The sequence below is a fragment of the Schistocerca americana genome, chromosome 2 (genome assembly GCF_021461395.2).
Source record: "Schistocerca americana isolate TAMUIC-IGC-003095 chromosome 2, iqSchAmer2.1, whole genome shotgun sequence".
NCBI lineage: Eukaryota > Metazoa > Arthropoda > Insecta > Orthoptera > Acrididae > Schistocerca > Schistocerca americana.
This window is the reverse complement of record NC_060120.1, coordinates 719,813,032-719,833,982: the sequence shown is the minus strand read 5'-3', so window position 1 is coordinate 719,833,982 and position 20,951 is coordinate 719,813,032. Positions and strand designations below refer to the sequence as shown.

Below are 20,951 nucleotides of genomic sequence, written 5' to 3'. Positions count from 1 at the left end.
CCTGAATCCGGTGGACCAGAGGGTGCACAGGGTAAAGAGCTTGGAGACTGAGGAGAGAGCTGAGAGAATCTGAGCAGATTACGTACTGTATCCGCTGATGGCGGCGGATGTAGTGGACAGCCTGGAGAATAGCGTAAAGCTCCGCAGTATAAACCGAACACTGGTCGGGAAGCCGAAAGTGATTTGGGGTGTCGCCAACAATATAGGCACTCCCTACACCTAACGATGTTTTCGAGCCATCGGTGTAAATAAATGTGGGTTCCATCATTTGTGCACATAGAGCAGCAAATGCCCGACGGTAAACAAGTGTAGGGGTACCATCCTTGGGAAATTGACATAGGTCTCTGAGCAAGTCGATCCGGGGACGGAGCCAAGGCGGTGCTGTACCCCAAGTTGTCAAGAAGGTTTTAGGAAAGCGGAAGGAAAGAGAATGGAGCAGTTGACGGAAGCGGACTCCCGGGGGTAGTAGGGAGGAGGGGCGGCCTGCATACCCGACATCAAAGGAGGCGTCGAAAAAAAGGTCATGGGCTGGATTAGCAGGCATGGAAGACAGATGGCTAGCATAACGACTCAGAAGGACTGCCCGCCGATTGGACAGCGGAGGTTCAGCAGTCTCAGCATAAAGGCTTTCCACAGGGCTGGCGTAAAAAGCTCCAGACACCAAACGTAATTCACGGTGGTGGATAGAGTCGAGACGCCGAAGAATAGATGGCCGAGCAGAGGAGTAGACTATGCTTCCATAATCCAATTTCGAGCGCACTAAGGCGCGATAGAGGCGGAGAAGGACCACTCGGTCCGCTCCCCAAGAGGTACCATTCAGGACACGGAGGGTGTTAAGGGAACGCAGACAGCAAGCCGAAAGATAGGAAACGTGGGAGGACCAGCACAGTTTTCTATCAAACATAAGACCCAAGAATTTTGCGACGTCGGAAAACGGAAGGTTGACAGGACCTAGATGTAAGGAGGGCGGAAGAAACTCCTTACGTCGCCAAAAATTAACACAAACTGTCTTACTGGGTGAGAAACGGAAGCCGGTTTCGATGCTCCACGAGTGGAGGCGATAGAGACATCCTTGAAGACGTCGTTCAAGAAGGCTGGTCCGTTGAGAGCTGTAGTAGATCGCAAAATCGTCCACAAAGAGGGAGCCCGAGACATCAGGAAGGAGACAATCCATAATCGGATTAATGGCGATGGCAAACAGTACAACACTCAGCACGGAGCCCTGGGGTACCCCGTTTTCTTGGGAGAAAGTACGGGAGAGAGTAGTGTTCACCCGCACCCTAAATGTGCGCTCTGCCATAAATTCGCGAAGAAAAAGGGGCAGCCGGCCTCGAAAGCCCCAAAAGAACAGTGTGCGGAGGATGCCTGTCCTCCAACAGGTATCGTATGCTCTCTCCAGATCAAAAAATATTGCTACTGTTTGGCGTTTCCGGAGGAAATTGTTCATGATATAAGTGGAGAGAGCAACAAGATGGTCTACGGCAGAACTATGCTTTCGGAATCCGCATTGGGCTGGTGTTAGAAGACTGCGGGATTCCAGCCACCACGCTAAACGGTAATTCACCATACGCTCCAAAACCTTACAGACACTACTCGTGAGAGAAATGGGGCGATAGCTAGAGGGGAGATGTTGGTGCTTTCCAGGTTTCGGAACGGGAACGACAATAGCTTCCCGCCATCGCCTGGGAAAGGTACTGTCGGTCCAAATTAGATTATAAAGGCGAAGGAGGTAACGCAGGCTATGGGTGGATAAATGCAGCAACATTTGGACATGGATACCATCCGGTCCTGGGGCGGAGGAGCGAGAAGAAGAGAGTGCATGTTGGAGTTCGCGCATGGAGAAAACAGTATTGTAGCTTTCACGATTTTGAGAGATGAAAGCAAGATGTCGCACTTCCGCTGCACGTTTCTTCGGGAGAAATGCGGGCGGGTAATTTGAAGAGCTCGAAATCTCAGCAAAGTGCTGACCCAATGAGTTAGAAATTGCGATGGGGTCCACTAAGGTATCATGCGCGACAGTGAGCCCAGAGACCGGGGAGAAACTAGGCGCTCCTGAGAACCGTCGAAGCCGACTCCAAACTTCCGAGGAGGGAGTGAAGGTGTTAAATGAGCTAGTAAAGAATTTCCAGCTTGCCTTCTTGCTATCGCGGATGACGCGACGGCATCGCGCACGGAGCTGCTTGTATCGTATACAGTTGGCCAAGGTTGGATGGTGACGGAAAGTGCGAAGAGCACGTCGCCGCTCACGTATTGCGTCACGGCATGCCTCGTTCCACCAAGGAACTGGGGGGCGCCGGGGCAATTCGGAGGTGCGTGGTATTGAACGTTCCGCAGCTGTGAGAATAACGTCGGTAAAATGTGTGACCTCATCGTCGACGCTGGGAAAGCGACGGTCATGGAATGTCGCTAGAGACGAAAAAAGTGTCCAATCGGCTTGGGCAAACTTCCAGCGTCGCGAGCGCATATATGGCAGTTGAGGCTGCAGTCGAAGAACACATGGAAAGTGGTCACTCGAGTGTGTATCATCAAGGGCGAACCATTCGAAGCGCCGAGCTAGCGGAACAGTACCGACCGCAAGGTCCAAATGAGATAAATTTGCCGTGGAGGCAGACAAAAATGTGGGGACCCCAGTGTTGAGGCAGACTAGATCCGCTTGGTGGAAGACGTCTAGCAATAGTGAGCCACGTGGACAAGGATGTGGAGATCCCCAAAGCGGGTGGTGGGCATTGAAGTCCCCAACCAGCAAATAGGGGTGTGGAAGCTGATCAAGAAGATGAAGGAGATCAGCTCGTGCCAGTGGTGTAGACGATGGAATGTATACCGTACAAAGAGAGAACGTGTATCCAGAAAGGGAAAGACGGACGGCGACAGCTTGGAAGGAAGTGCTTAAGGGGATTGGGTGATAATGGAGAGTATCATAGAGCAGAATCATGAGTCCTCCATGGGCTGGAGTGCCTTCAACAGAGGGGAGGTCATATCGGACGGACTGAAAATGAGGGAGAACAAAGCGGTCATGGGGACGCAGCTTTGTTTCCTGAAGACAGAAGATGACCGGCGAGTAGGATCGTAAGAGGATCGACAATTCATCCCGATTGGCGCGAATACCGCGGATATTCCAGTGGATAATGGACATAGGGTGAACAGAAAATGGATAAACGGGACCAAGGGTGCTGTCAACTCAACGACTGCTCAGAGCTTGCGACCGACAGCATGGAATGGCATTCAGTCGAAGGCAGAAGATCCTGATCCATAGGTTGGTCAGGAGCAGCTCCTGCCACCAACGATCGGCCAGTTGACCGGCCACCAGCAGTGCGCCTCGGCGACACAGAAGATGGCCGAGGGCGATTTCCGCCAGGTGGTGCTGTAGATGGGACACGCCTTGGCGGAGAAGGAGAGGAACTGTGCTTCTTCGCAGCCTTCTTGGAGGTATGATGTTTAGAGGAAGGAGGAACCGATGGTTGCGAACTTGCGGTACGTAAAAACTCTTCACGAATATGCTCTTTTTTCGAAGACTTGGCGTCTGACTTTTGGGCTCGAGATTTAGCAGAACCCGACGAAGGGTGAGCCATAGAGTGGGCAGGCGAAAGTGGTGAGGTTGAACGGGCGATCTTTGCGCTGGCCGATCTGACGACCGTGGTACTAAATGTGAGGTCGCAAGTCTGCGTGGCTGCCTCCTTTGTTGGCCGAGGAGAAGCAAGGACAGTGCTGTATTTTCCTGTCTGAGGCACGGTGGGCTGTCGACTGGCTAATAATTTTCGAGCAGCAAAGGTCGACACCTCTTCCTTCACTCTAATTTCCTGGATGAGCTTTTCATCCTTAAAAACGGGGCAATCTCGAGAGGAAGCAGCGTGGTCACCCATACAGTTGATGCAGTGAGGGGCTGGAGGTGGACAAGCACCCTCATGGGCATCCTTGCCACACGTAACACATTTGGCCGGATTGGAACAGAACTGGCTGGTGTGATTGAACCGCTGACACCGATAGCAACGCGTAGGGTTTGGGACATAAGGGCGAACGGAAATTATCTCATAGTCTGCTTTGATTTTTGATGGGAGTTGAACTTTGTCAAATGTCAAGAAGACAGTGCGGGTTGGAATGATGTTCGAGTCAACCCTTTTCATAACCCGATGAACAGCGGTGACGCCCTGGTCAGACAGGTAGTGCTGAATTTCTTCGTCAGACAATCCATCGAGGGAGCGTGTATAAACGACTCCACGCGAGGAATTTATGGTACGGTGCGGTTCCACCCGCACAGGGAAGGTGTGGAGCAGAGAAGTACGCAGCAATTTTTGAGCCTGGAGGGCACTGTGTGTTTCTAACAACAGGGTACCATTCCATAATCTGGAACAAGACTATATAGGACCCGCAATTGCGTCGACACCTTTCTGAATAATGAAAGGGTTGACCGTGGAGAAGTCGTGACCTTCGTCAGACCGAGAAACAACAAGGAACTGTGGCAACGATGGAAGAACCGTCTGTGGCTGAGACTCAGTGAACTTACGTTTGTGAGCAGACATAGTGGAAGGTGAGAAAACCATTGCGGAAGAATCCCCCATAATTACCGGCGTCTCCGATGGCGCGCTCCTCCCTTGTGGGGGCCCTCACCGAGGGCACACCCGCCTTAGGTGATTGTTGACACCTCAGGTCACACCTCCCGACAAACGGAGGGAGGGACCAATCGGCACTTTCGGAAGGTATCAGCTCGGGTAATCACCCCTCCCTGGGCCTGGCCGTTAGCAGGTGGTACGTACATGTCCTACCTGTCTACCCGGGGCGGGGAATTACGCGTTACCCCGTCACCGGCTACGCATGGAAGTGCGTGGGTCGGCCTTCAGACACGCACAGGGAGGAAAAAAGAGAAAGGGAAAGGAAAGAAAAGGGGGTCTCAAACGCCGCAGCGGAGAAAAGGGCAAGGAGAAGAGGGAAGGAAAAGAGAAGGACAGAGGAAGGACGAGGACTTGCAAGTGTAAAAGCAAGGAATTTGGAACAGTTTAGAGCGTCCGTCTCCGGACGTAGGCACAAACCATACTCCCAGAGGGGGAGAAAGGGAAGGAAAGAGACAGAGGTGAGGGGGGGGGGGGCGAAGATGGGGGACGGGGAGGGATGCGGAAAGGGAAGGGAAGGTATGCAGCCCGGAAAGGAAGGAGGGCCACATTAGCTCGGGGTCCCGTGCTCGCTACGCACGTGTCCACAAAAGAGTTGTGGACCCCCTGGGGGGGGGGGGGGGACATTCTCGATGTTATGTACATTGTTAACGTTATGTTTTGTTTCTAGATCCGAGATTTCTTTGGGGGGTTTAAGGGTTCTCAACTACTGAGGTCATTAGCGCCCAGTCACAATTGTTAGAGCACATAGAATATAGTAAAACTCAAGGGGGGGGGGTGGGACACCAGAAAGTTCTTACAAATATGCAGATAAAGTAAGTGAAAGAGATGTCTTTGGATAAGCCACTCAAAGTAATAAAACGAAGAACACGAGCAGCAGCTCGAGCGTCATCAGCTAAAATATCCTGTAAAGTAGATGGCAGAGACAGGACAACACGAGTGACTAAAACAGGGACACGACAATAAAACATGTCGCACTGTTAATACATGACCACAAGGGCACTGCGGGGCTGGGTCACCGGAGAGCAGGTAGCGGTGGCTAACCCGGCAATGCCCAATCTGCAACCTGGTCAGAAGAACCACCTCTCGCCGAGATGGTCGTGAGGAGGTTGTCCAAGCAGTTGGCAGCGGTTTTACTGCCCGGCGCTTGTTTCCTTGGAGGGATGACCAAGCATCCCACCAGAACGACACAAGCCTCTTACATACATCCCCACGAACGTCAGATGACGGGACACAATGGGAGGCTGGCCGAGGCAGGAGGACTGCAGCCTTGGCTGCAGCATCCGCAGCCTCATTCCCAGGCACTCCTACATGTCCAGGAACCCGCAGGAAGCTGACAGGAGAACCATCATCAGCGAAAGAATGGAGGGACTGCTGTATCCGTTGAATCAAGGGATGGACCGGATAGGGAGCTCCAAGGCTCTGAAGAGCACTGAGTGAATCAGAACAGAGTACATACGATGAATGGCGGTGGCGGCGGGCATACTGAACGTCCTGATGGAGAGCAAAAAGCTCGGCCGTAAAGCTCGAACATTGGTCGAGGAGCCGGTATTTAAAGGTGGCGGCCCCAACGACAAAGGCACAGCTGACACCATCGTCAGTTTTGGAGCCATCGGTGTAAATAAAGGTGTGAACGGCAAGTTGAGCGCGAAGTTCGACAAACCGTGAGCAATACACTGCAGCCGGAGTACCCTCCTTCGGGAGAGCTGAGGTCGAGATAAATATGAACCGGAGCCTGGAGCCAAGGTGGCGTCGGGCTCTCACCCTCTCTGAAGGTGGTAGGGAGGGCAAAACCCAATTGTCGAAGCAGGCGACGGAAGCGGACTCCGGGGGGCAGCAGGGCAGACACATACAACCCGTACTGACGGTCGAGAGAATCGGCGAAGGAGGTCTGGTAAGAGGGGTGGTCGGGCATAGACAACAGCCGGCAGGCATACCAACACAGCAGTACATCGCGCCAGTAGGTCAATGGTAATTCGGCAGCTTCAGCATAAAGACTCTCGACGGGACTAGTGTAGAAAGCTCCAGTCGCAAGACGTATCCCCCGATGGTGGACGGAGTTGAGCCGGCGTAAGAGGGATGGCCGAGCGGACGAGTAGACGAAGCTCCCATAATCCAGCTTCGATCGGACTATGGACCGATACAAGCCAAGCAGGACAGTGCGATCCGCTCCCCAAGATAACCGCTAAGCACTCTGAGGACATTAAGGGAACGTGTACAACGGGCCGCCAAGTAAGGGACATGTGGAGACCAACACAGTTTCCTGTCCAACGTGAGCCCTAGAAACTTAGTTGTTTCCACAAATGGGAGAACAACGGGACCGATATGTAAGGATGGCGGAAGGAACGCTGTATATCGCCAAAAGTTGATGCAAACCGTCTTCTCTTCAGACAACCGGAAGCCATTAGCCACGCCCCATGAGTAGAGGCTGTCTAGACAACGCTGAAGGCAGCGCTCCAGGAGGCATGTTCTCTGGGCACTGCAGTAGATCGCGAAGTGATCGACAAAGAGAGCCTGAGACATTAGGTGGAATACAATCCATACTTGGATTGATCGCAATGGCAAAAAGGGCTACGCTCAACATGGAGCCCTGAGGCACTCTGTTCTCCTGGAGGAAGACGTCGGACAATATGGAACCCACACGTACCTTAAACTTTCGATCCGTTAAAAAGGAATCAATAAAAATGGGCAGGCGACCGCGTAGGCCCCACCTGTGCATAGTGCAGAGGATACCTCCTCTCCAACAGGTATCATAAGCCTTCTCCAAGTCGAGAAACACTGCTATCGTTTGGCGCCTTCGCAAAAAGTTGTTCATGATGAATGTCAACAAGGTCACAAGGTGGTCAACAGCGGAGCGGCAGCGACAAAAGCCGCATTGGACATTAGTAAGTAGCCGTCGAGATTCAAGAATCCAGACTAACCCAGCATTAACCAGCATTAACCATCACCTTACAGACACAGCTTGTAAGAGAAATGGGGCGTCACGCCAACGCATGGGGACCTGACTTTCGGTCCAGACGCGATTGTAGGTACGAAGAAGGAAGCTTTTGTCCGCCGGAGAAAGGTGTGCCAGCATCAGAACGTGAAAGGCATCTTGCACCGGAGCAGAGGACTGGGACAGTGAAAGCGCACGTTCGAGTTCCCACATAGTAAAGGGGGCATTGTAAGTTTCCAGATTCAGTGAGTGGAAGGAAGGTCGCCGAGCCTCTTCTGCCTCTTTCCTGGAAGGAAGGCATGGTAGTAACGGGCGGAGCTTGAAACCTCCGCGAAAAAGCGGACAAAGGCGTTGGAGACATCCTCAGGATCAAGAAGGACCTCATTACCTGAAGTCAGGCCAGGTACCGAGGAGTGGGCCTTAATGCCCGATAGCCGGCGCAGGCCACCCCAGACGACAGAAGAGGGAGTGAAACTGTTAAAGGAGCTGGTGACAGAGGCCCAACAAGCTTTTTTGCTGTCTTTGATGAGACTACGATATTGCGCTCGGAGTCGTTTGCATCCAATACAAATCGCCAACGTAGGATGGCGGCGAAAGGTGCGTAAAGCACGTCATCGAGCACAGATAGTGTCTCTACAACCCTCATTCCACCAGGGGCGGAAACGCGACGTGAAGAAGAGGTAGTACGAGGAATGGAACGTTCGGCAGCATTGATGATAACAGCTGTGAGGTATTCGACCTGACTGTCACAACTGAGAAAATCGTAGTCCGGAAAGGTCGCTAGGGAGGAGTAAAGTCCCCAGTCAGCTTTCGGTATGTTCCAGCTCGAAGGACGTGGGGATGGGTTGTGGTGCAGGAGACGAACGACACAGGGGAAGTGGTCGCTCGAATAGGTGTCAGAAAGGACATACCACTTGAACCGACGGGCAAGAGTGGGAGAACAGATCGAGAGGTCCAAGTGGGAGTAGGTATGAGTGGAGTCCTAGAGGAAAGTCCGGGCGCCAGTATTGAGGGAGACAAGATTGAGATGGTTGAAGACATCCGCCAAGAGGGAGCCTCTGTGACAGGATGCAGGAGAGCCCCAAAGGGGATGATGGGCATTGAAGTCGCCAAACAATAAAAACGGCGGAGGAAGCTGAACAATCAGGTGCATCATGTCAGCCCGACTAACTGTGGATGACGATGGAGTGTAGACGGTACAAACAGAAAAAGTAAAGGCAGAAAGAGTAATACGGACAGCTATTGCTTGGAGTGGGGTCGTCAATGGGATGGGATGGTAATATACATCGTCCCGAACGAGCAACATGACCCACTATCAGCTGGAATACTGTCCACAGGGGTGATGTCAGACCGCTCCGAGGTATAGTGGGTAAAAGCAATACGGTCAGTTGGGTGCAACTTGGTGTCCTGGAGACCAAGGACGAGTGGACAGTGCAGGTGGAGGAGCAGTTGTAATTCCTCCCGATTAGATCGAATACCTCTGATGTTCCAATATAACAAAGCCATCGCTAGTCAGAAAAAAGGGGGAACGAAACGGGTGAAGAGCTGGTCACCTCGACGGCTGCGGAGGGCCAGGTTTCGAGGGAACAACACTACAACCGGCGGGAGACGGATCCTGTTCCATCGAGTCGTCGCCAGCTGCGGCCGCTTTCCCGGGTTGCGTAGGAGGGGCAGCATCATTCGCCGACGAGAGGCCAGCTGAGCGCCTGGCAGCAGAGCGTCCCAGCGAAACTGATGACGGCCGGGAGCAGCCACTCGCGGATGGAGCGTCAGACGAAACGCACCGAGGTGGAGAGGGGGATGAAGACTACTTCTTGGAGGCCTTCTTGTAAGTCCGATGAGGCACAGGGATGGTAGGCTGGACCCAAAGAACGTCCTCACGCGCGGGGTCCGTTTTGGCACCCCAGACCTCAGAAGCTGGGGTCCGGAACGGTTCCCCGATGGACGCCTTAGAGGAGGATCGCTTCTCAGGCGGCGGAGGGGCAGAGGGGGCATGGGCCATGAGGGGAGGAGGATTTGGAAGGGAGGGATTTGGGAGGCAGAGGCATGGACCCCGGATGGGGTGAGGTGGAGGGGGGACAGGATAGGGGTGAGGATACTGTGGAAGGAGTGGAAACGACTGAGGCAAACGCAGTTGTGTCACGGGATGTAGGCGGTCATACTACTTCTTGGCCTCAGAATAAGAGAGACGGATCAAAGTTTTTAATTCTTGAATCTTCTTCTCCTTCTGATATGCGGGGCAGTCTAAAGATCTAGGCAAGTGGATACCAGGACAATTGACGCACTGAGGTGGTGGGGTGCATGTATGTTCCTCACGAAGAGGACGTCCACAATCGCCACAAAGGGGCTCAGCCTCACACTGTGACGACATGTGCCCAAAGCGCGAACACCGAAAGCAGCACATAGGAGGCGGGACGTAACCCCCTGCGTCCTATTCAGTGCCAGATGCGGGACAATAGACACTGGGATGTCCCCTAGTCTGTGACACGCCTGGAGCGCCGCCGACTGTGTGGCAGAGGCAGTCTTTTTAAGAACAGACCCCGAACGCATTTTACTGAGAGCCTCGATTTCCCCGAAGATGTCGTCGACGTGCTGGACAAAGAACATGGGCTTGGAGCTGGCGAACGACCCCCCATCGGTCCGAGAACGGACTAAATAGTGGGGGAAGTAATTCGCCCCAAGCCAGCAGGCCTGTACTTCCTCCAAGGGAGTGGCCAAGGGGGAAAGGGCAGGAGAACCAGAACTAGAAACAGTACCTTTCCTTTTGAAAGACTTGGCCGCAGAGCTACCTGATACGTGTTTACGTTTCATCTGCGAAACGTCCACTCCGATACGACCCACTCCGACCAGGGGCTCTCCCCACGGGCGCCACCCAGCCTCAGCAAGGGCCACCTGGCAGGATGACCATTGCCGGGAGTCCTGCTGCCCCAAAGAGACGGATATCTACTCCTTGGCCGATGTGGGGAGGGTGCAGCTCAGGTATCGGCAGTACGATCCCGGTGTTGTCAGGGGGCTACAACCTAGAGGGTACATGACGACCCCAACACAACGGGCTGGCTACCGTGCTGTATTTCGGGTGCCATGGAATGTCCATTATGATCGTAGGTGCAGATGGGGACGCACTATGGGCGTAACGCGTGCAGCCCATCAGGCGTGTAGGCCCAATTGGAGGAATAGTGGGTGTGGTTACAACGCCGTTACAATGCTGAGTGCCAAGGTCTTAGTGCACTGAGGACCAGTGATACACCACGTGAGGTGTCCTTCCCCAAATGGCTCGTACTTCTGTACAATTTTGAAAAAAGGAGGTCAAACCCCAAGGGGGAACATCACTTGGAATGCCGAAACGGTTGAAACTCCTCTTAGTCGCCTCTTACGACAAGCAGGAATACCTCGGGCCAGGGGGGAGATCTGAGATCAACGCCAGCTGGCGCCAAGCTGAAGGAATACGGTTCCTAAGGCTGCTGACTCGTCTGGCATGTGACGTCTCTGAGTCCAGTCTTTTGAAAATACTCTTTACTGCACTTTCACAGGAGTGTAATTTTTCTTTTATTGCTGACTTTTGTGAGTTTTCGGAAACATGTTTTAAGTACTTACACTCTACGTGCGTTTTTGTTCCTGATGATACCGCCTCGTATTTGTATTTAAACTTCTGTTATTTTGTCTTTTGTGGTAATTTTGGCCCCACTTTTCCAGTGATTTCTCGACATGTGCTTTCGCATGAGAGGCTGTTTTGCTAAAAGCGTACAATGTTTACGTTCTATTCTTTATGCAATCCTTGACTTCCTACCTAGAAAATAATCATATCTGTCTTCTTAACTACAAGAAAGATCTTCGATGGTCATTCGTATTCTACATTTCATTTGACCCTGTAACATAGGGGGCGTGGTAGAGTGCTTAAAGAGCTTGAAGTCCCATTTAGGATCATGGATTTTTACACGTTCCAGTCCCTGCACGTCCACTCAGCCTGCTATGAAGATAGTATAGGGAAATTTTCTCAGGGCTACAAGGCGGCCAGGGTTATGGGGCTACTCATCTCTTGGGGTGTGATGAAGGAAAAGCCATACTCTAGTTGCAGTCAGTCCCCAAGCCTGTCCAGGCCTTTTACACCACACATTTTACACCTTACCTATTTGTATGCCATCCATTGTTAAATACATATGAAGATTACGACTCTCGTAGGTTATACACGAAGTCTCTTCATTCTCTAATTATAACCATCCTGGACAATTAAATTAAGGATTTGTATTGTTAGTAGTGTTAGTGCCTTGACTTGCCATCAGGCGCCAGTACTGGTATGGCAATGTAGGACTGATTATAATTGCCGTCAGTCAATACGGATCTGGACAATGCGAGCAGTCCATCAGTTAAAGCTGCCTTATCAGAAAAGCAGCAATAGTACTGCTGTTCTTTGCAGATATTTATGCCTCGAAGGAATATGGAGAGGTCCTCTTTCCACACTGGAGCCGAATGTTAATCTCAAGTTCGAATTAACTGGTGATTTAGGAACTGCTCTTTGGAGAGGCCAATGGCCATTTGCGCCGCGAATTGTTTAAGTTAGTGTTGCCATTTCTGAGAATGCTGCATACAATTTGCGATCCTCTAGCAGTGTAAGATCTGTTATAATGGTTGGACATTCAATGTTCCACCGTTCGAAAAGCGTTGCTAACAATTTTGAAACCGTCAACACAGCGTCGTTTCATTAGCTACCCTTCAGTGATTTTAACAGGAACATTTAATTTATTCAAATCTTCCATCAACAAAGTTATCAAGGAATTACTGGCGGTTAACTGCTAGTGGGCAATGGTTTACACCAATGGGAAAATTTGAAAATTTGTCCAGACTGGGATACAAACCTGGGTCTCTTGCTCACTAGGCACACACTGACCACTAAGCCATCCGGCCAGTGACCTTCACAACTGCACATACTACCCCAACCCTCCCTCCCTATCAGATCCAAATTCTGAACTTATCCACACACTACTGACGTAGTGCTCCTGTCCATCATTACTCGTGGAGCTTCGAAGTTTCTTTTATGACTTCAAGCGTGTGGATCATTGGCCAGCCTGTCTTTATTATGTGTGTTGTGTCTTTAAGTCATCTGAAAGAACTGGAACCTCATTTATATTGTCTTCCGCCTCCTGAGTATCGTCTATGTACAATAAACTGCTGGAGGACTGTATTTATATACTTATATATTTAATGTTTTAGTATTTTATTTCCTGTAGCTAGGACACTTTCAGATTGAAATTTAGCGACTGTGTGGGATGGTTCGTTTGTGTTCTCATCTAGCTTTACTGTGCACGGATGTAAACCTTGCTGACTAACTGTTCACATAAGAACATTCTCCTCTATTTGGAGGCCATCAACAACAAGTGAATTTAGTTGTATTTGGTAAGAACAATTTCCAATTAAAATCTCAATTATGTGAAACTCGGGAAAATATAACAAGTCTAAAGGGAAGTACGCCAGAAGGTGATAACTGGTGGAATGTGTAACCACTCCTTGGACGTGTTTGACCTTTAGGTTCTGCTAGGTTGTATGTTCACCTGACCCTCTGTTCTATCACTGCCCCCTTTCATACTAATTTCAGCAGTTGAAAGAAAGTGGGCAACTCTAAAGGGTGTACTCAAGATAGTCAGTGCAAAAGAGAAGGTGTTAACATGAAACAGTGAAATTTGCTCTCAACCCACCATAGAGGCATTACATATCGAGACTGGTTGGAGGTCACATGGCGTTTTATCGCCGCGACGAACAACTTTAATGGAAGGACTAGCAGAAAGTACTAAGTTTTTTAGTTGTATTTAATCTCACATACCTTTCAGTTCCTCTAGAGAGTTGAAAACAGAGAATGCGTGGTTCTCTGGCACCCATGTCAACAATTCAAATCCCTTGAAGTTCATTTGTGCAACGTCAGTCAGCCAATTTGTTGCCGGCGCGTGGTAAGAAGGCAGGTAGTTATTCACATCCTGAGGAAATAGAGAATTATTACAGAGCTGCTACATTTATTTTATGAATATACTTACGCAATAAAAATTTTTCTGTATGTTTTGCCAATGTTACCATGTCATACGTCACAATACTGAAAAAAGCGGTTACTTGGAAAGAAGACAATTGTGGGAGGAAATGCATAGGACACATTCCAGTGAGTAGAGATTCCGACAGACGGCAGTGAGGCATTACAATCGTCGTCGATCCCACCTTTGGACGATTGTCAGGACAAAGACGTCCCTAGTTTGCACAAAGGGCAGGGTACGCGGGATGGTCAGGGAATTTGCGAATGTGGCATATCGTAATTGCGTAAGAAACCGAGAGTAGCCTTTGTCGTATTCGGAGAAGGGTAAACCCTACTTCTGCGAAGACCGAACGGAATTATCGCGAAAGGCACCAATAGCCAGAAACACCCCACAATGGTGAACAGGGTCAAGTATTTGCAGCGTAGAAGGAGCAGCTGAGCCATAAACCTGACTACCGTAATCTAGTCTCGACAAGACTAGAGCGTAGTAAAGACGGAGACAGGTACAGTCTGCACTCTACAATGTATCAATGTATGGGACAGACTACTATTTTCCCCCCATCAGCTTTTTATCAAAAATAAGGCCAAAGAAACGTAACTGCTATGAAATCGAGGAGCTGGTCACCTAAATAAAGATCTTGATCGGAGTGTACTGTGATTCGACGACAAAAATGCACATCCTGCATTTTGGTGGGAGAAAACTGGAAGCCATGGGAGATGGCCCACGCAGAGCCCCCTCAGATGGGGCCTTTGAGCCGGCGCTCAGCAGATGCTACAGAGTTGGAGCGGCACGAGATGCAAAAATCTCTACGTACAACTGGCCCAACAGAGGTTACAAGCCCATTGATGGCTATGAGGAAGAGTGACCCTTTACACAGAACCCAGTGGGATACCATTCTCCGATGGGATCCACGGAAGACGCAGACCCAGTCATGCCATTTGTGTGCTTAAGGAAACCACAACAAGGTGCCGGCAGTTAGTAAAAGCCGGTCGGATTGCTGTTTCCAATATAAGTAATGCGTCAGTTGGCGATCGTCGTTCCTGGAAGCCACACTAATATGGGGACGGAAGCCCCCGAGATTCGAGTACCAAACAATCTCATAATAACCATTGTCTTGAGCAGTTTACGAAGTATATTTATCAGACTAGTCGGGTGGTAGCTGTCGAGAGACGTTGGGTTCTTCCAGGGCTTAAGGTTGGAATAACTGTACTGTCTCGTCATTGAGATGAGGAAGCACCCAAAGTCAAACGCAGTTGAAAACCCTGAGGAGATGTTGCCTCTGGAGAATTGGTTGGTTGGTTGTTTGAGGTTAAAGGGACCAAACAGCAAGGTCATCAGTCCCTTGTTTCAAATAGACTCCATTCTGCTAACGGGACATCTCAGTAGTCAGAAAAATAAAACAGAAAAAGGGGAAACGTAAAAGGGCAGTCACGTTGTCATTAGTAAAAACAAATGGAGGAAGTTGGCAAGAGAACGGACCCAACACTATGCTGAAGCAGCATAGGCAAGACCACCTGTGTCTTAAAAGGTACAACTGCTATAATGCAGAAAGTACGGATGGGAATAGAAAAACTAACCAAGCCTTAAAAAGAAGGGGTAAAAACAGAGTAAAAGGGAAAGAAAAGAGGATTCCGGTCAGGGAGGTGAATCGGGAATCTCTGAACACTGCCTACAGTGGGAGACACCCAAACACTCACCGCCCCGCCCCAACACCAGAGGGAGATTAAAAACTTTAAAACTGAGAATAAAAACCACTCTCCCGGAGGAAACCTAGAACCAGAGAGACCATCCGGGAATCGTCAGCCAACATCAAAGGTAAAGTGTGGGGGAGTCTGTACTTAGCACGCAGAGCCAAAAGAAGGGGGCATTCAACCAAAATGTGGGCCACTGACTGGAAGGCTCCACAACCACATAGCGGGGGTGGCTCATCACGCAAAAGGAAACCATGGGTCAGCCTGGTATGGCCAATGCGGAGACGACACAGTGTGGTCGAGTCCTTGCGGGAGAGGCTAAAGGAAAAACGCCATGGGCCTGGATTCACCTTAATGGCACGAAGTTTATTAGACAGTGGAGTAGCCTCCCAAGAATTGGCCCATGACTGTGCAAAGTGGGATTTGATGTGAAGCCGTAAATCCGCTGCAGGAGGGGTTACAGAAAACGGGGGGTAAGTAACTGCTCCCCCAGCCAAACGATCAGCGAGCTCATTACCCGGGATACCCACATGGCCCGGGACCCATAGGAAATCAATGGAACAAGCAGCACGGTGAAGATCAGCGAGATGGTCATGGATGGCAGAGACCAAGGGATGGCGCGAAAAACACCGGTCAATAGCAAGAAGGCCACTCAACGAGTCCGTACATAACAAAACGCGGTTGTGTTGGGATTGTTTAATAAAGGTAAGGGCCCGGGAAATTGCCATCAATTCCGCAGTAAACACCCCACATGAGAGTGGCAGTAGATGATTTTCCGTTCCAACAAAGGACGTGAAGGCATACCCAACATGATCAGCAGATTTAGAGCCATCAGTGTAAAAAACAACAGCATCCCGAAACTCCCATAAAATTTGGCGGAAAAAGGAACGGAACACCACCGGGGGGATGGAATCTTTCGGACCGCGGCGGAGATCCATCCGAATTCGAGGCCGAGGAACTAACCAAGGAGGGGTGGAGGGGAGGGAGCGAGGAAGACAGGACAAAGAAGGAAGCCGAAAATCACAGCAAAGAGACGCAAGGCGCAGCCCAACCGGTAAACCCGCCCGAGGGCGGGAGTCAGGCGGGCGACGTCCATGGTCTGGGAATAGGATAGAATAGGAAGGATGAGCGGGAGAAGAACGGATAGTAAGGGCATAAGACACCAGAAGCTGGGACCGCCGAACAGAAAGGGGGGGATCCCAGCTTCAACCAGGAGACTATCAACAGGGCTAGTAGGGAAGGCACCGGTGGCCAAACGGATACCACGATGGTGGACTGGATCCAGCACGTGCAGCGTGGAAGGAGCAGCTGAACCATAAACTTGACAACCATAGTCCAAACGTGACAGAACTAGAGCACGATAAAGACGGAGGAGGAGGGAACGGTCCGCACCCCAGGAGGAGTGGGCAAGGAAGCGAAGGACATTGAGTTTACGGAAACATCCTACCTTCAGGAGTCTGATATGGGGCAGCCAAGTGAGCTTGTTGTCGAAAAGAAGACCTAGGAAACGAAACTGTGGAACCACAGGCAATCTTTGTGCAGCGAGATAGAGCTCTGGATCAGGGTGGACCGTAGTACGGCGACAGAAGTGGACCACCCGCGATTTTAAAGGAGAGAATTGAAACCCGTGGGAGAGGGTCCATGCAGAGGCACGCCGTATAGCCACCTGGAGCTGCCGTTCTGCAGATGGCATCGAGGAGGAACTAACCCAAATGCAGAAATCATCCACATACAGGGCAGGGGCGACCAAGGGACCGACAGAGGCCACAAGTCCATCGATAGCAATGAGGAAAAGAATGACACTCAAGACAGAACCCTGTGGGATGCCCGTCTCCTGGGTCCGTGGAGAACTAAAAGCAGTACCAACTCGAACTCTGAATGACCGATGGATCAGGAACTGGCGGATAAAAATCGGGAGTGGGCCCCGAAGACCCCACTGATGAAGGGTTAGTAAGATGTGATGGCGCCAGGCCGTGTCATAGGCCTTGCGAAGGTCAAAAAACACTGCAACCAAATGGCGGCGCTGGGAAAAAGCCTGCCGAACTGCGGATTCCAAGCGAAGTAAATGATCGATTGGAGATCGTCCCTCTCGAAAGCCACACTGGTAAGGGGACAATAGATCCCGAGATTCGAGGACCCAAGTGAGCCGACGGGCTACCAGCCGTTCAAGGAACTTACAACCAACATTGGTCAAACTAATTGGCCGATAGCTGTCAACAGATAGGGGGTTCTGACCAGGCTTAAGGACAGGAACCACAATGCTATCCCTCCACTGAGAAGGGAAGTCACCCTGGAGCCAGATACGGTTAAACACCCGAAGAAGATGGTGCCGTTGTGGAGCACTGAGATGTTGAAGCAGCTGGTTATGAATGGAATCTGGGCCAGGAGCCGTATCATGAGAAGCAGATAGAGCAGAAAGAAATTCCCATTCAGTGAAAGGTTCGTTGTAAGATTCTGACTCACAAGTGGTGAAACATAAGGTGACAGCTTCAGCCTGCTGTTTTTGATGAAGGAAAGCAGCTGGATAGGAGGCCGACGCTGATGCCACTGCAAAATGGGTCGCAAGATGTTCTGCGAGAACTAATGGGTCCGTACAAATGCCATCTGGGAGGTGAAGGCCTGGGAGGGTGGACTGCCGATGGCAACCTTGGAGAGAGCGAAGTGTAGCCCATACCCGTGACAGAGGGACAGTGGAACCAAGGGAAGAAACGAATCGTTCCCAACATATCCGCTTGCTCTGTTTGATTAAATAACGGGCTTTAGCGCGAAGGCGCTTAAAGGTAGAAAGGCTGGCTACAGATGGGTGCCTCTTAAAGTGTTGCAAAGCTCGACGGCGATCACGGATGGCAATGGCAATGGCCGTACTCCACCACGGGACTTGCCGACGACGAAATTGTCCAGATGAGCGCGGGACAGCAAGGTTAGCAGCGCGAACAATCGCGTCAGACACGTCACGTAGGACGTCATCAATACAACCCGACAAAGAGGGAGAAAACTCGACCTGTGCAGTATATAGAGGCCAATCGGCGCGGTGGAAAGACCAACGAGGTAACCTCTCCATCGGGGAGCGGGAAGGGAGCGTGATAATCAACGGGAAATGGTCACTATCACAAAGGTCGTCGTGTGGCGACCAGTGTAATGAAGGGAGGAGAGAGGGAGAAGAAAGAGAAAGATCAATGGCAGAAAAGGTACCATGACCAGCACTGAAATGAGTAGGGGAGCCATCATTAAAAAGGCACAGGTCGTGGTCTGCAATAAATTGGTCGATAAGAAGACCTCGTCTAGATGGAAAGGCACTGCCCCACAAAGGATGATGAGCATTAAAATCCCCAAGGAGGAGGAAGGGAGGAGGAAGTTGCTGAAGAAGGGTGGTTAAGGCAGCAGGTGTAAGAGTCCTGTCAGGAGGGAGATAAAGATTGCATACTGTGACTGCAGAGTCTAAGTGGACCCTAACAGCAACTGCTTCCAATGTAGTTTGGAGAGGAATCCACGTGCTAGCAATGTCTGTACGGACCAACGTACAAACGCCACCAGAAGCCCGCAAGGGTCCGACCCGATTTCGACAGAAAACACGGAACCCACGGAGGGTCGGTGAGTGAGCATCAGTAAAATGAGATTCCTGGAGAACCACACAAGCTGCTGAGTAGGACGAAAGAAGGGATTTCAATTCCGGAAGGTGACGATAGTAGCCATTACAATTCCATTGGAGAACCACAGAACGATGGATTAAATGAGGGCTGAACACGCTAAATCCAGTCATACCGCCGGGTCCCCACCCGTCACCGACAAGGAGGGGGCGACATCCATAAACGACAGGTCAGAATCCGGTTGTGAAGCCGGGGAAGGGACCTCCGGTAACACCAGAGGCTCTTTGTCCCGGGACTTATGTTTCTTCTTCTTTTCAGGCTGAGATCGAGGAGGGCTGTGTGGCATAATGGAGCCAGCTGCAGCAAGATCAGGAACAGAAAGAGATCGGGCGACCTGGGGGCCGATAGACCGCGGCTCTCGCGGTCGCCGCGCTGCAGCAGACCTTTGACCTGGAAGGTGCCGGGAAGGGGCATCCCGGGAGAGGCGCCCTTGACCGGCAGACGCCGAAGGAGTGGGACACTTCTCCGGCTGGGGAGGGGGAGCGGCGCGCAGAGGAGAAGGTGTGGGAGCCGCAGGGGAGGGGGGAAGGAGAGGGGTCCGGGACGGGGGTAAGGAAGGGGGAGGAAGGGATGAAGATGTAACCAAGGCGTAACTAGATGTCATGGACACAGGGTGCAATCGTGCATATTTCTTACGGGCCTCTGTGTAGCTTAAACGATCAAGAGACTTATACTCCTGTATCTTTTTTTCTTTCTTATAGACTGGGCAATCTGCTGAACGTGGAGAATGACTACCATGACAATTTACACATACAGGAGGGGGAACACAGGGACTCCCCTCATGGAGTGGACGTCCACAGTCACCACAGAGAGGGTCCTGGGTACAGCGAGAAGACATGTGGCCAAAACGCAAGCACTTAAAACACCGCATAGGAGGTGGGATGTACGGCTTCACATCACAGCGATAGACCATAATCTTAACTTTCTCAGGAAGGGTATCCCCTTCAAAGGCCAGGATAAAGGCACCAGTATCAATACGATTATCTTTAGGACCCTTCTGAACACGCCGAACAAAGTGAACACCCCGCCGTCCGAGATTGTCCCGAAGTTCCTCATCAGTTTGAAGGATGAGGTCTCTGTGAAAAATCACACCTTGTACCATATTTAGAGACTGGTGAGGGGTAATGGACACGGGAATTGTGCCAAGATGGGTACAGGCACGAAGGGCCGCAGATTGGGCAGCCGAAGCAGTTTTTATCAGTAACGAACCCGACCGCATCTTGCTCAGGGAGTCCACTTCGCCGACTTGTCTTCAATGTGTTCCACAAAGAATAAAGGTTTGACACTGGTGAAAGTATCTCCATCAGTCCTGGTGCAAACTAGATAACGGGGGAAAGGTTTTGCCCCTAGACGACGGGCCTGACCCTCCTCCCAGGGGGTAGCCACGGAAGGGAAGGCCGAAGGGGCAAGAGAAGCAGCACTTGAGGAATCAGTACCACGCAGAGAGACGGCCGCAGAAGAGCGGCCAGAGGTTTGGACCCTTATGCGTTTCATCTGCATAGCGTCCGCCCTGATACCACCCACTCCGATCAGGGGCTCTCCTCACGGGCGCCACCCAGCCACAGCATAGGGCCGTCTGGCACGGCGGCCATTGCCGGGAGTTCCGATGCTCCAGGATGACGAGCAACCACTCCAAGGCATGCATGAGGAGGTCACAGCTCAGGTATCAGAAGTGTGATCCCTGTGTGTTCAGGGGGCTCAACCAAAAGGGTACATAGCGACCCCACCACACGGGCTGGCTACCGTGCTGGCTATGCACCCTAGCATCAGACAACGACATAGAAGAAAAGGTGGAATATACTAGGAGGGCACACGTCGGAGACACTAGGTAAGGTGCTCTTCCCCAAATGGCTCACACTACGGAAGAGAAATTTTGGAATGGAGGTCAAACCCCAGAGGGGGACCAAGGAATGCCAAAAGGAGGAGATGATTACGCAACAAAGCCAGAGTGTAAAACCAACAGAACCAGGAGGATAGCGGGGGCCAACATAAGCAAGGACACCAATAGAGAGAGAGGAGAGGGCGAGGGGAAAGGGGTATGGAGGGGAAAGGAGGGGAAG

At 51.2% G+C, this 20,951-nt stretch overlaps 1 protein-coding gene across 1 annotated transcript in view; it reads right to left on the bottom strand.

Annotated features, from left to right (window-relative positions):
- The window catches only part of LOC124594376 (juvenile hormone acid O-methyltransferase-like), a 131,763-nt gene that overhangs the window by 22,928 nt on the left and 87,884 nt on the right, over nucleotides 1–20,951 (bottom strand). The window contains exon 4 of the mRNA XM_047132745.1: nucleotides 13,355–13,505. Within this exon, the coding sequence (XP_046988701.1) occupies nucleotides 13,355–13,505 (151 nt within the window). The remainder of the gene's footprint in view (nucleotides 1–13,354; nucleotides 13,506–20,951) is intronic.